Source organism: Myotis yumanensis, unplaced genomic scaffold (assembly GCF_028538775.1).
Source record: "Myotis yumanensis isolate MYYU_CA2020_CCGP unplaced genomic scaffold, mMyoYum1.0.hap1 SCAF_12, whole genome shotgun sequence".
Taxonomy (NCBI): domain Eukaryota; kingdom Metazoa; phylum Chordata; class Mammalia; order Chiroptera; family Vespertilionidae; genus Myotis; species Myotis yumanensis.
The window spans coordinates 38,498,115-38,513,767 of NW_027223763.1; the positions used below are offsets into that span (position 1 = coordinate 38,498,115).

The 15,653-nt window shown below is 44.1% G+C and overlaps 1 protein-coding gene across 4 annotated transcripts in view; it reads right to left on the reverse strand.

Moving 5' to 3' along the window:
- PCSK5 (proprotein convertase subtilisin/kexin type 5) overlaps positions 1 to 15,653 on the reverse strand; it is a 413,582-nt gene that overhangs the window by 161,154 nt on the left and 236,775 nt on the right. For all 4 annotated transcript variants that reach the window (XM_070431475.1, XM_070431474.1, XM_070431476.1 and 1 more), the window contains exons 12-13: positions 14,158 to 14,346; positions 4,651 to 4,787 (exon numbers count right to left, since the gene is read on the reverse strand). In XM_070431475.1, the coding sequence (XP_070287576.1) occupies positions 4,651 to 4,787; positions 14,158 to 14,346 (326 nt within the window). The remainder of the gene's footprint in view (positions 1 to 4,650; positions 4,788 to 14,157; positions 14,347 to 15,653) is intronic.

Consider the following 15,653-nt stretch of genomic DNA (forward strand, 5'->3'; position numbering starts at 1 on the left):
AGCAAACTGAATTCCATAACGTATTACAAAGATCATACACTATGATCAAGTAGGATTTATTCCAGGGATGCAAGGTTGGTTCAATCCATCAATGTGATACACCACCTTAACAAAACAAAGGATAAAAATCATATGATTACCTCAAATGCAGAAAAAGCACTTGACAAAATTTAACATTCACTTCTGATAAAAAAACAACTCTCAATAAAGTAGATATAGAGGGAACAGAAAATAAGGCCATATGGCAGCTAACATCGTCTAAGGTCAGGAACAAAACAAAGATGTCCACTCTTGGCACTTTTAGTCAACATAGAATTGGAAGTCCTAGCCAGAGCAAATAGTCAAGAAAAAGCAATAAGAGACATCCAACTTAAAAAGGAAGAATAAAACTGTCACTATTTGCAGGTAAATATATATATATATAAATATATACACACACACACACACACACACACACACACACACACACTCTAGAGGCCCGGTGCACGAAATTCATGTAGGGGGGATGGCGGGGGTCCCCTAGCCCAGCCTGCACCCTCTCCAATCCAGGACCCCTTGGGGGATGTCTGACTGCCGGTTTAGGCCTGATCCTGCTGTTCAGTCATTTGGTCGTCCCTCACTAACCCCCCTGCTGGCCTGGTCGCCCCATGCAGCCTGCTGTTCAGTTGTTTAGTCGTCCCTCACTAACACCTGTGCCGGCCTGGTTGCCTCACGCAGCCTGTTTGGTCGTCCATTCTGTCGTCCATACCATTTATATATATATTCCTAAAGAACTTGTAGAACTAATTCAGTAAAGTTGATACAAAATAAACATACAAAAAAATTTGTTGCCAAGTTAGCTAACTTGCTCAAACTTCCTGGAGACTCTGACCAACTCTGTGTGCCCATCTCCCAGCCTCTGTTTCCTTCACTCACCATGGCTCTCACAGAGTGGCACCAGGAGGTACTGCTTGGTTTTCATGACGGCCCTCACGGTTAATAAGCTGCTGAGCCTTGCTACAGAGGAAACTGGATTGGTAGATAGGTAGGTAGATTGAAGAGGGACAGATGTAGATGTAGATATGTAAATGATATACAAACGACTGGACATCCTACCATGCCGAGTGGCAATTTTTTCTCTCTTGTTTGGAGAGAAAAAATTAGCTTTAGTTTTTCAGTAGACTGACTGACTGATGTAATCTCCCTGGAGGAATCTGTTAAGAGCTGAATTAGCCCTGGGCAGAGCAATACTGGTCATGTGGTCCACATGACTCTTAACATGATTGAGTCTCTCCCTGAAGGCCTTTTTAAGCTGACACTATCACTTAACCCCAAAAAGAGGGCAGCAGAGAGATGAGCAACAGTTCTGTTGCTAACATCAGTACTCACTAATCAACAGAGAAACTGCAATGTGATATTACCTCATACTTGTTAGAATGACTATTATAAAAAAGACAAGAAATAACAAGTGTTGGCAAAGATGTGGAGAAACGGGTACCTTCATGCACAATTGGCTGGAATGTAAATTGGTGCAGCCACTGTGGAAAACAGTATGGAGGTGTATGTATCACATGATTGTTTACATGTATTTATTATAAATAATCACTGCCGCATTATTTACAATAGCCAATACATGGAAGCAACTTAAGTTTCCATTAATGAATGTATGGATAAAGAAACTGACACACACACACACACAGTGGAATATTATTCAGCTCTGAAAAGAAAATCTTGCCTTTTGTAAACCATTATATGTAACACGGTCTTTTTGTTCATTTCTGGGAGTTTAGGAACCTGATGTGTAAAATTGCATGTACGTTATTCTGTGCCACACTGTTTTCTGACATTTGCACTGGGACAGCACACTGGTGTCCATGAGGTTTACCCTCTGCCAGCTTTTCTTTGGACTCATTGGTGACTGTCCTTTTCATAATCAGGGTGCTGTTTAATCTCAGAATTCCAAGTGGTGTGTGTTAAGTAGAAATGAATGACAGCCTGTAGACAGCCATGCAAAAGAGAACCCCTTTTCCCTATAGCATCTCTCCAGTGTACAAATAGAGCATGTGACCCAAGGACATCACAGGAAATCCAACCCATGGTCACCCTAATACCTGGTTCATTTAATTTATAATTATTTTAGATTTGAAAATTTACCCTCCTAAGTGCTCTGAAGAGTGCTGTCTCATAATTGATTACTTACCTTTGTGCCATTTCTGAAGCGCTTCCTAAGTCCACTGACAGGGTCAGCCCATCTTTGTATTTTTCAATTACTATGTCATTTTATTTCCTTAGAACCCCTGCCACAAGTCACATCAAATACTGCCATGTTTGGACCATCATTTTTTTTTTCTTCCCTACCACTTTTCCTACTTGCTAAATTTTATAGGAAATTTTGCAATTGATATTGCAACTGTGTTAAGAAATAGCTGTTTAAATACAGAATGAGAAAAATTCATTCTACTTGCTAACATAAATGCAATCTGCCCAAGACAGAAAACCCGAGATAGGTTTAATGTGTAACAAAACAAAAAACTGCTCCCCAAATCTTTAATATGCATTTACATAATATGCAAATGCTAAGAAACAATAAATAAGTATAAATTTGGTTTGGAGCTAGGAACCACTATTTGGGAATGATTCTACCATTTAACTGGGCTAGAAAATTCTACACCTCCAACTGAATACCTAGTAGCTTAATAAGAAATCCCTCATGAATTATAGAGAGACCTTCCACAAGAGTGTTCACCATAGAAATGACAGAAATGTGTGTGTGTGCACGTGCACCCACATACCAGTAACAGCATTAGAGTATCTCTCTTCTGGCATAAAAGAACATCTTTAAAATGATTGGAAGTGACTGGGGTTAAACATGAACATTAAAGTATAAGGAGCAGCCAATGCTATGAAACACACAATCTGGATTTTCTGGGCCACTGCGGAGGGCTTTCAACACAGGGAATCAGAGGGAATTGTATAGACCCTGAACTCCTTGAGGGCGGAGAGATTTATATTCCGAGCCTCTGACCCTTGCACACAAATGTCAGGTCAACCAGCAGTGTGTCCCCAGGGCAGCGTGCTCTTGCGGGCAGGGGAGGAGCATTTCATCACTGACATCCTTTAGAATTGCTGGTTCACGGTGATAATAAAGAGCAGTCACTTTAAATTAGTTTTATAACTGTCTTAAATTCTCAGCAGAGAATGCAACCCTTGTGTCCTCACCCTAAGCCAGCGGTCACCAACTGGTGGTCTGCGGAGCGAGGTCTGAAAGGTTGGCTACTGCAAGCTGCAACCCCAACCCCTTGGTACGCAAGTGCCAAGATTGTCAGTGTCTATTTCTCTGGGATCTCCCACCACATAAGAGCCCTGTAGTGACACCAGCTGACACATCAACTGGGAGCAGCCTTTGGCGAGGGCAGCACAGCCAGTCACTCCCACAGCAGGGCCAAAGAGCATGTTGTTCATTGTGACCTTGAACCATGCTGGTTTTAACCTCTCTGATTATGGGACCACTGTGGCCACACAGATGAACCCCAGCTCAGAATTAGGGAAAAGATGGCCAAACTGTGTGATCAAAGATGGACCTCTCAGAATAAGAAACTGACCGGTGGGCCAAAGTCTGGTAAATGCACACTCGTGTTCACCCCTGTGTTCTGCTGGGGGCCTCCTCCTCCCTCTGCAGCCCCCTGTACCTGAATGGTACACACTCTTACAGTTAACTACAGAATGTCTGGGTTAATTTATTCTGCCATCAGGAAAGGGCTGGACTTGGACATCAGTCCTAAAATCACTCTGAGGCCTGATCTTCTGCCGCTGGATTAGACAGAACACTGAGAAGTATGAGTTTTTCAGACAATCGAACATGTGTCCACCGCTGGGTGGGAAGCTGGGTTGCTTATCACACAGATCGTTTGTCACTGAGCCAAGTACTCCGAAGGGCTTCATCACGGGCAGTACAGGCTGCTGCAAGGAACTGCTCCCTCTCCAGCCCATGTTGCATTGGTACTCCCTCCCCCCTCTCCTCTTTTAAGGTTAGAAATAGCTTCCATGGAGAGGGAAATAGGACACATGCAGCAACAGGAGTCTGAGGTCAACTGAAAAGACCTTTGTTAACATAGTAATTTCCATGTTGTTGTTTTTTTTTAAACATATCAACCTAAGTTTTCTTTTTCCTTAGTTTTGGGTTCATGTGGGGCAGAATACCATCATTCACTTTCTTTAGTGGCAACGGTTTAGCTGGCACAGGCCAGCCCAATGTCTTGCCTGCACGGAAACTTAATGTAGAATAAACTCAGAAAAAAGGTAAGTAAGGGAATGTGTCTCCTCCTATGACCCAGCAATTTAGACCAGTGCAGGTGAACAAGGCTGGCTTGTTTATGGACAAAGAAAGTAAGGGGAGCTGGTTAGAGATGTGGGTCTTATATTCTGATATATCAATCAATAGCCGTCATGTTTTATCCTGTACTTACATCTAAATATTTATTCTTTATTTCTTACCCTTGAATTATTACCTCTGAAATCATAATCTTGAGAACTGGGATACACACAAAACTCAAAACACAGGATCACATGAAAAAAGAATGATGTGGATATGTTAGTGTGAAGCATTCCTTGGCCGATATATTCTCATTTTTTAGTACACAGCAAACCAAATTATAGACAGGAAGTTCTCACCTGGAGTCTTGAAGTTCCTCAGCTGGGAGGGAGTGTCGTAGACTTCAAGGATCCAGTCACCGGCAGCTCGTTCTCCCCAGCAGTGAATAGTCATGAACTCCCAGTTTTTAAATCCTTCCATGGAGTGGTCAAAAAGCCTGAGGGAGAACCATAAAACATTGTTTTATCTGTTATTAATCAAGTCACTACTGTGATCAATGATCTTTTCAAATCCATCTGCCTCTTTGTCTCAAAACTGGAGGCTATATTCATCCTGGACATCACTGATTAGTAGATCCAAACATGTATCATTCATTGTTCTCCCACTGGGAACCAGGCATGGGCTGGCCATGCAATCGCAAATCTAGAAGGCACCACCACTGGAGAATCAGGGAAATAAATTAGGTTAAGACTTTACCACAAGACCGATCCACGTGTTGAAGATGTGGTGCAACTGGCACTCCTTACACTGCTGATGGGAATGCAAAATGGGACTGCTGCTCTAGAACAGGGTCTCGGTTCTTACCATACAACTCAACAATCCCCTCCTATATATTTACCCAAGAGACATGAAGACATGTCCATGCAAAGGACAACGTGTGAATGTTCACAGCAGCTTTATTTAAAGTGGTCAAAAGCTGTTAACTCAAATGTGCTTCAACAGTGATAGAAACGAATGAACTAGTAATACCATGAATGAATTTCAAAAGCACTAAGGTGAGTCAAAGAAATCAGACACAAAAGACTACATTCTAAAAAAGGTAACAAACAGCTCAGTGATTGTTGGACCTGCGAGGGAGGTGAGTGGGCTATGGTGGAGGTGTTAGGGGTCATGGAACTGTTTCACATTTTGGAAGTAACGGTGCATGGTTATACTACCATATAGATATGTTAAAACTCACTGAATTGGTTACATTAAAAAGTGAATTGTATGATATGTAAATTACACTCAGTCAAAAGGCTGCCTACTAACCTTCTCCAGTTCAGGAGTCATTTCTCAGACTCCAGCCTAGACTTTGATCTTCCAGCCCTTCCAATGAATTTTAAAAAACATGTTTTTATTGATTTCAGACACAGGAAGGGAGAGGGGGAGAGAGAGATAGAAACATCAATTGATGACAGAGAATCACTGATTGGCTGCCTCCTGCACGCACCTTCCTGGGGATTGAGCCCAGAACCTGGGCATGTGCCCTGACCAGGAATTGAACCATGACCTTTTTGTTCCTGGGTTGACACTCAACCACTAGGCCACACCCACCGGGCCTAGTGATTTCCTAAGGTTTTAATTCCCTACATGAAATCCTCTCCTACTTGAAATAGCTAGCATTGAAAAAAAAAAAGAAAAGAAAAGAAATAGCTAGCATTGTTTCCTATGATGTAATGCTGAGGGATGCAAGTAATATGAGAAAGTAAGGAAATAAAATCCTCATCAAGATGAAAGAGAAATCAATAGATCATGTGTAAAACTGGCACATTGAGAAATCGGCCTATCATTTATATAGGCATATAATGTACATTTGACTTCCTGAAAACACAGCCAAAAGATTCCTGTGGAGATGGGGCCTGGAAGGTGGAAACTAAAAGATGAGACAAGTGACAGATATTTTCAAAGAACTTTTCTTTTTTAAATCATGTGCATCTATTATTTTTATTTTTTTAAAAAGAATGAAATAAGAAAAATAATCTGAGAGCCAGAGAGGTAGACAGAGAGGGAAATATGTATAGCACTGTTTTAGGAGCAACAATGTCCAGTTCCTGGGACATATCTGTCCTTCAGTGGAGACAAATGCAGAGGTTATGGCGAGTGGATGTTGATGGTGATTTCATGTTCACCAAGCAAACTGGTGGTTATAATTTGACATTCTATGTAGTTCTTCCTTCTGGGGTAAAATGTGCCCTTTTAAAAACAAAAAACTAGTTTACTCTCCTTACAACATAATATATTAAGATTCTATTTTTTTTTTTTTAAAAAAAGCATACTACAGAGGCTCCTTCTAAAATGCCAGCTGGATTCAAAAGCTGCCAGGTTGGGTGACACAGCTGTAGGCTGTGTTAGGTAAATGGCTGACACTTTGCAGTATTACCAGGAGAAAAACAATAAACAGGAATATGACTTGCTGCATGTTCCTGAGCCCTTGAAACAAGAAAAATAAAAATGATTTAGCAGCATTCTCTCAGTGTCCCATGTCAGAAACTCTGGGAAAGGCTGAGTTAAGGTTGAACAGGTTTCCTTTCTGGAGAACATCCCAGATCTCTGGGATATTCAGATATGACATGGGTATCTCCATAATGGGGTTATCGATAGGCAGGGATTTTCAAACCTTACATGGGCACAAAGCCCCTTTCTCTTTTTAAGAATATCTGTATGCTATCTGTACAGTTTAGCTCTGAGCAGAGAGGCGTCTGGTATTTCAATGAGGACCTCACTGGGTCTGGCAGCTTTCCCTCATGATGACAAGGATGGAATTAGTGGCTCCTTATATGAATGTGTCCGCACCTGCACTAGATCTTCTATGCAGTAAGGATGGTACATTTGATGGAGATCCTATAAGTCATGTGCTACCAAAATAGGGCTCATTTTACAAGGTTATGGCTTAAAACTGGACTTGGCCAGGAAGAAATTGCTGAGTCATTACAGAATTGACTTATATACACAAGAGTTCTTCACGTTAAACCCAGAAAGTATGCATGCTGGGAGACACAGAGGTGGGGGGAGAGGAGCATTTTATGTTGCCTTTCCTGCCAGAGACACGTTACTAAAGGGAATATGTTGAAACAGAAATGGACAGAGGTGGAAAACCAGTCTAGAACCACTTCCTAGCCCACAGTCTAATGTAGGCTCTAATTCTGGTGGCCATTGAGCCATTTGAGGGCACTGAAGCAACAACTTGTCACATCATACCTTTCTAAGAGTGCCAGACTTCAAAGCAATTCCCAGACAGTTTAGACAGAGCATCTGGCTGCTTGCCTCACGTCCAAAAACGACAAAGGAGACTGAGGCTGCTGTCGCACGAGGGGCCGTCTTGTTTCCACAACCTTGGCCAGCTTTTCATCCTCCCGGGTCAGCTATTTGACTGCCGGATTAGCAGGCCCTCTGTTTCTTCCCTTCCACCCTTTCCTGTCCACCTCTGAAAACCGTTCCGTTGCTTTTAATCACTTTTAAATCACGTTAGAAACAAAAATTAAATATACACCAGGTGCCAAGAAGAAATGTTCACAAATCAGCATTCAAACAAGTGTTTCAAAGCTCGAATATAAACAGGCTTTGTTTATCTGGCTCACCAGCTACCCCCTGGTCTCCTCACTTTACACAGAGCTGGCACGATCATTAATTTCACGGGAACATAAAAGCTGAGGAGAGGAATTAAAACGAGGCTCAACTCAATCATTCCATTTTGCTAAAAGAGTTGATGGGAAAGAGAGAGACACTGATGGCTGTTGTTTCAACTAGCCAGGCATTCGGTGTTCTAACTTCACCCTGTCTTTTATTTTAATGCTGTTCCTTGTTTATTGCACTGTACCTTTTAAAAACACCACATCACCTGCACATGACAGGAAGTCATGTCGCTAGTAGACTAGACTTGTGTTGCAAAGAATATACTTGTTCAAGATAATCCAGTGTCAGATGGTGGACACCTGCTAAGGAGATTCTAACTGTGTGGTCTCTGTATAGTAACTAAAAAGTCCAATGCCCGGTGTGAACGCCTCTGCTGTGCCATCAGTGGAGAAACCAGACACATGCCAGCATCATCGGTGTGGGGAAGACGCCAATGAAGCAGGGCCAGTGTGCAGCAAGCTGGAGTAGGGGAACTCCAGGTCTGTATCCACATCTCCTGTTGTGGTGAAACCCTGTCCTGTCAGAGCTGACTTCCTAATAACATGCTCAATGAATGGAGATGTGCACACGGTGGCAGAAATGATGCATCCGGTTATTAAATGGTGCCCCACAGCCCTGTCCCATTGAGCAGTTTTCAAATAAGTTATTTTGGATGAAGCCTGGTAGTACATTCTTGTGAGGAAGTAACCCAGGAAATACCTCCTATAATTACTTTAAGCTCTCCCCCTCCCCCCTTTCTCACTTCAAGAGCCGAGCCAAACCATCAAGGCTACAACATTCTCCTTCCTATGATGTTACGGTAATCGTTTAATAAGATGTATAAATACTGACAGCTATGTGTACAGAATTATTTCTAGAATTGTAAATGGATCTTAATTTCAGAACTATACCCTAACAAACAGTATTTATGTTCACTATAAAAATAGACATTAGACCAATATTTTTGGGAGTTTTCTCTGTTTTAAAATGTCTGAGTGCTTCATCCCAATTTAAGGTAGAGCATATATAATGCTTAAAGCACTCATTTGTCTCAATTGCATTTTAGTTTTTTATTTTCTTTAGCTACTGGCTTTTGTAAGTTTTAAATAATTTGTTTCTGAAATAGGGTATTGAAAACACACTATTAGGTCTTTTTCTCTCTAACCTAAATCATTTATTTAAGAAAGGTTGAGTGAAAGATACTGGTTCTAGAGGTTTTGATGACCTAAAAAGATGAGTTTTAAAAAACTTTCAACATGCCCACTATTACTAACTTACTCACCAACCCCAAAATGCATTTCTTCTTGTGGGTAGGTATATGATGTAAGTACTTAATCTTATGAAGATTTAGTCCATTTTATAGTCGATGGCTTTTATCAAAGTATCTGCTTTATATTTTAAACTCCTCTGTAAATTACTTGCACACAGCATCTAGCTAGCACATACTGCCCACAAGTCTTCTGATGACACGAAAATAACTAGAACGTGTACAAAAAAGCTGGATTATCTCTTAAATCGATGCTAAAGTGTGGTGTGTGGACAAGCAGCTTCAGCATCACCTGGGAGCTTATCAGGAAGGCAAATCCATGGACCTCACCCCAGACCTCCAGATGACAACCTCTGGGAGAGGGGCCAGCCATCTGCTTGACTGAGTCATTCACCAGGTGCGTGGAGAAGCGCGGGGAAATAAAGGCTAGCACTTACTAAGTACTTGCTATGCCAGGGGCCGTGCTGAGGACTTGCTTTACGTTATCTTATTTAATACTTGCAACAACCCTGTGAGGCACACACTATGAGGTCTGTTTTCCAGATGAGAGAATCACCTTTCCAAAGTCAAACAGAAAAACGGGTGAAGTCAAGATCACCCAGCTCTGGCTAATTCTAAGGCCATCCCTTCTTTTGAACGAAGGAAGAGGGTTCTCAAGGGGAGGCCTTACTGAAATGAAAAACTTTCACTGCAAAAGTATCATTTGTACTGAAGTCACAAATGCATGCATATAGCCTGACACTTTACAAATGTCCACAGTCTGTTGTTGAACATGTGGGAAGGGCAGCAACCAAAATGATTCAAATATAAACACCACACTTAACCATAGTTCATGATAGAAGGCTATAGGTTTTGCAGCTTAGAAAGTGCACCTCCTCTGTACTTAAGATCCTAATTAGAAGCAGAGATACTCAACTGTAATCAAATTTAGAAAGGGAGGCAAAGTTTCAGCTTTCTGTCAGAGGCCAAAATTTGGAACACAGAGAAAGGAACTCTAAAACTCAATGAGTTGGGGGAGGGGAGGTTCAGGGAGGGGGAAGATGATGACAGCTTTTTATAATTCTCAACAAGTGCAAGTGAAGGAAGAATCTGATGAGACATGCTTTTGTTTGAAAATTTTTACAAGGGCAGATTGTGAATGTCGTAGAACAAAAGCTCCTATCTAAAGTTGCTCTTGTCTAAAAACATTTTCAAGGCATCCCAGCTGCCCTGGCTGCCCCTGCGGTGCGGTGCTAGATCTCCACATTCTCCCCAGAAGCAAACAATCTGTGGCGATCATTTAGCTCGGCTCTTTGTTAGGCAGGGGGTACAGGCCAAGAGGGGAACCCAAAGGGTGGGAGGGCAGGGGAAACAAAGGGAGGAGGAGGCACTGCCCTTTGTCCATTCAGGACTCCTCTGTTTACTCAGGGCTCCCACCCTCCCACTAAATCATCCACCTGGCTTCCCAGGGGTGCTCTCCTGCTGGGCGAATGGGGCGCAAGCTCAAGTTGGACTGGCTCTGAATGCTGCCGAGTGCCTTCCAGGCTCAGCACCTGCAGATGCCTGGGTAAATGCTCTTCCCCCAGCAGCTGTTCTCCACAGGAGCTCAGCAAGTGCCCCGCAGCCCGCACAGGGCGGCACTGAGGGGCTCCTGACGGCCCACGCAGACCTAACGTGCTCAGCGACGTGGTGGAAAATCGATTCCCCAGGACTTGCTGTGCGGAGGGGAAGCACAGGATGCGCTGAAGAAATGCCTCACAGAAATGTCTAGGAAAAGAAGGACTTTATTCCCTTTGGGAATTTACCCTTAAGGATAATATTTTCAGGGCCCAAGACTATAATCCCTATTTTGTCAACACTGACAAGGAGAACAGTCCCAGGGAAGAAGGGAGCGGCACGTCTCCCCTCCTTGTCCACGTGTCTAGTTTTGCCTCATAAAGGGGGTGTGGGCTCACTCTCAGCACCCACCCTTCCTGCAACAGCCAATCCACAGTCCCCGTGAGGAGCTGCACCTCCCGGAGGAGCAGGAGGGACCTGATGGGAGTGACTCTTGGCCGCAGCTCTACCTCTTCACCTCAAATGCCCCCTCACCTTCGCTAGGGAAACTCTGTATTTAAAACCTTTCAGAATCCTATCTTTTAACTGCACAGTGTTCTCTGCTGTATGTGATCTTCAGAAATCTTGACTTCCCTGAAGGAAAGATGTGCAAACAGGGGAGCAATTTATCGCTCTCATTAATAATCTTTGATGCACAAATTCCTTCTAAAACCCAACCTAGTCACCTTTTCCTTGAGGTGAAGTGTTTTGCCCCGCAGACCAACGAGGAGGAGACCAGGAGGCAAGTAGCCCCCCCCCCCCCCCTCGCCTCCCCACCCTTTTCTGTGCTGCTTGCCCTCAGCTCCCAGTCCTGGGAATGTGTTTTTAAACAGGGCCAACGTGACAGGACACAAGGATTCCTTGCCACTAGGCCTGAGACGGAGTGGTTTTGAGTAGAGATTTCCTCTCATAAAATTTAAGCTTCAGAATATGCCAGAAGGAGGAAATGCCAAGAGAAACCGTCTTTCCCGGAGCCGCCTCGGTAGGAGGGATGCTACCAGTGTCAAGCACAGCGGGGACAGGGGAGCCAGGCCCTGGAACGTGGCCACGTGTGGCTTTGGGACCTGGGGCAGCTGTTTTACATTTCAGGAGTCAGCCGCTGAGAGCAATGTTTTGGGGGAGCTATAGACAAATGAATTCATAACATCCTTTACATCTCTCGGTGCCGTCAGCCCCTTCTCCAGTCTAGACTGTGTACCTCTTTGGGGGGCTACTCGTTTTCCTGAGATGGAAAATGTCCAAAAGAGCAGTGGTTAAGAAAATGCTCCAGACCCAGAAGCCCCACTCTGGGTGCAAATCTCATTCTTGGGAGCCCTTGATTGGGGAAACTGAGGGAAACCTCGGGGCCGCCAGTCGCTGAGCGACTGAAATGCATGTTTCTTTTTCTCCGACACAAGTCAGGCACCGATCTTGGGTTCAGCACTTTGCAAAGAGCAAAGCAGATGTCCGTGGTTCAAGAATGCATGTGCGACTGACGCCAGGGACCTCGTCATCCACCAAACGCCTGTGACGAGCGGAACCCACAGCTCCTCTGCTCACAAGTTTCCTCACTGAAGTCATTTTGGGGGAAGCCAACACAAAATACCAGAATGTGCAGGAAGAGCCCAGCAAGGCGGAGGAGGCTGAGCTTTCCAAGCACACAGCAACTGCGAAGGACTGTTTTTCCACGATAGAGGGGCTCGAGGCAGAAGAGCTGCCCGTGTGTGCACTTCACAATGTTTCACCTGGAGTCTCTTTCAGGTTCCATGCAGATGAACAATGGTGAAGACAGAAAAGAAACAACAGAGAAAAGGGTCTTCTCTGGGTTCGGTAACAAAGGCTAGTGTGACCTCCATTAATCACGTCATTGTGCATCTGAAGGCCTCGCTTGTTGAAAAGAAGCATCAGGCAGGTACGTGCAATGACCTGGCAGGCGACAGCGGAGACCCCGTCTGCAGAGTGGGGAGGACCTAGCGCCATTCTGTTCTTTGCACGCACACACGCTGATTCTGGCTAAGCTGCGCTTCATAAAGCACTACGCCCAGACGTCCCCATGCCGGAATGGGAGCTGTCAGGTTTTAAAGAACACTGCAAGTCTTTCAAGTACGGAAAGAAAATGCAATTGAAGATTTAGGAATCCGTACTCCCAGTCACCTGGAAGCTCTACTTATTGCTCTCCCTTTTTTCCTCTGTCCCACTACAGATAGAATTTGGGGATTCTGAGAAGCAACTGGCAACTGCCCAGGCTCACTTCAGATCTGCAGGCCTGCATTGGCTCCTGGCCTCTCACCTCCTCCAGCTTGTTGTTAAGTCTGCTAACAGAGACCTGCACTGCCATGGTCCCCTGGCATGTGTACTACATACCAGGTTGGCTTTCATTTGGACTCTATGTGCCATTGATGATGAGGTTTTTACTCCCATTAAATGTTACTCTTGGAGAAAAATATAAAATGAAAGACAGGCTCCTTTCTGCTTGTCTTATGGTTTGTACTTTAGAACCATAATGGGAATGAGGTGTATAGGACAACCTGATATTTTCCCATCTGGTCCCACCTGTTGACAAGCACCCGCCCCCCCCCCCCCCCCCCACCCGATGCTCCCAACCACTCAAAAAGCCAGTGGGGCAAAGAAAGCTTGGGCTAGAACATTCTGGCCTTTTCTCAGGATCCTGGCACAGGGAGTGGGGAGAAGTGACAAGGCTAAGAAGAGAAACTGAGTGCCCTTTGGGGCAATAAAGACTAAAGGGCTAGCCTTTAAAATAGGGGTCAGTCAGCTACACAGCCTCCTCAAGCCACAGCTGCCCTCTGCCTGTTCTGTAAATAGAGTTTTACTGGACCACAGCCATGCCCATCCATTTATATCGTCTACAGTGACTTTTGTACTCTAATGGCAAAGTTGAGTAGCTATAACAGAAACATGGCCTGCAAAGCTCAAAACATTTACTAATTGACTGTTTGTGGGGGAAAATTTGCCAGTACCCTTTTTAAAACAAATAGAATTTCCTTGAACTTCAGAAAATGCTTGGGCAAGAGAAGCCAGCTAATCTGTACCAAATGCCAGCGGACATTTAAGGACAGGGGGAAGAATCTCAGAGGCCTAAGGCTTTAGGGCTCTATATATCATTTTAGGATAAGGAACAACAGGTGGCCTTCCATTTTTCTGTAGCATCCCTTTCATATTGCCCAACTATTATATGTGCTACTGTTCTTTGCAGCTTCACACTCTCTAATTATGTATGGGCAGTGAGGGCTGTGACCATCCATCATGACATCTGTGTACCCCTTAGTTAGTTCTTAGGGTAGTAAAGAGAGAGCAGCTGCCCTTTCCTCCCTAAAGAACAGCTGAGTGTCCGTGTGACTCACACTCTGGTGGGCAGAGGTTATCATGGTACCTGTTGGCCAAAAGCTGGGACCTGGTTCCTGAGGGTGAGGTCAGGTAGATGGCCAGGTCACCCCTCCTGGGATGGGTGATGGTTATGCGCACAACTACGTGCTCCAGGTAGTTGACATGGTGGTTGGGGTTATCCGAGCAGCCTGACGCTTTGTAGATGGAGCGCACGGCACTGTTGGGACGAATTGTCCTGCAACAGAGAGAGAAGGAGTTTGAGTGAGGTCCCTGGCGAAGAGAGCCTGCAGGCCTCGAATGACATACAATGTAATACAAGCAGCTGGTCGCCGGACACGCAAGGACACAGTGGTATCACCAAATGGTTGGGTCACTGGAAGGATTAACACTTTAGACAGCGGGAAAGATGCACTTGAGAGGAAAGGGGGAATTGAGGGCCTTTTACCTTCACACAGGTAGTGCTTTTCCAACGTAAGAATCTCAGCTTATAAAACACAGATTGCTGGGCCCTGGGCCCAGTGTCTGATTCAGTAAGGCTGGGCTAGATCCCAAGAATTAGCATTTCTAACAAGTTCCCAGGTGATAGGGAAGTTGCTGATCTATGGAATACACTTTGAGAGCCACTGCTATGGAGTACCATGGTACAGTGAAAGCTTGGGGATTAGCATGACCGTGGGATTTGACCCTGGTCTACCATTTCCTTACTCTATAACCCAGGGGTACACACTTCCTCTTGTCCACAGGTTCCTGTCTTCTTCACTAGCTTCTTTCTGTGCCATTGCCCACCCCGCCCCCCCCCCCCCCCGCCCCCCGAACACTGGGCTCCAGCCACACTGGCCTCAGTTCACTCAGTTCAAGTTCTGAGATAGTTTTCCAACTCAGGGCCTCCTCCCCCCACCCTCTGCTGTTCCTATGGCTGACTCTTCATGGCCAAAGCTTAAATTTCACTCTCTGAGACTGTCATTGAACCACAGGAAAAATATGTCACCACTCTTATTTTCTACCCTTTGTATGCCCAACATTCACTTATTGTAACTTAGAATTATTTACTTATATTTTTTTGACTTGACTCCCACAAGACTGTAAACTTCAAAGGGAAGGAAGCGCTTCTCATTCCCCCTAATATCTAGCTCAGTGCTTGCTATTCAGTAAGTGCAAGAAAAATAGTTGCCGCACTGGTAAATAAATTTGTGAATGAATAAACAAATATTCCCACTGATCTCGCTTCCTCATTTGTCAAATGGGAGTAATACCCAAATGTTTACAAACTTTTAATAAGAAAACACACATGAAGTTTCTAGCACTTGGCATGGCCCTTAATAAGTGTTCCATAAATACTGGTTCACTTTCCACTCCTTTATCTTTTTTTCTGTTATTCTATGCCACAAATGAATATGGGGAAAAACCCCACTTTACTTCATTTATTTCTGCTTATGGACAAATTTTCTCAAGAATTACAATGGCTCTAGTTTTATCATAAACAGAGTCCATAAATATTTTTTTCTGAGAGCCAACTCTCTAAAAAAGAAAGCCAAAAGCAAA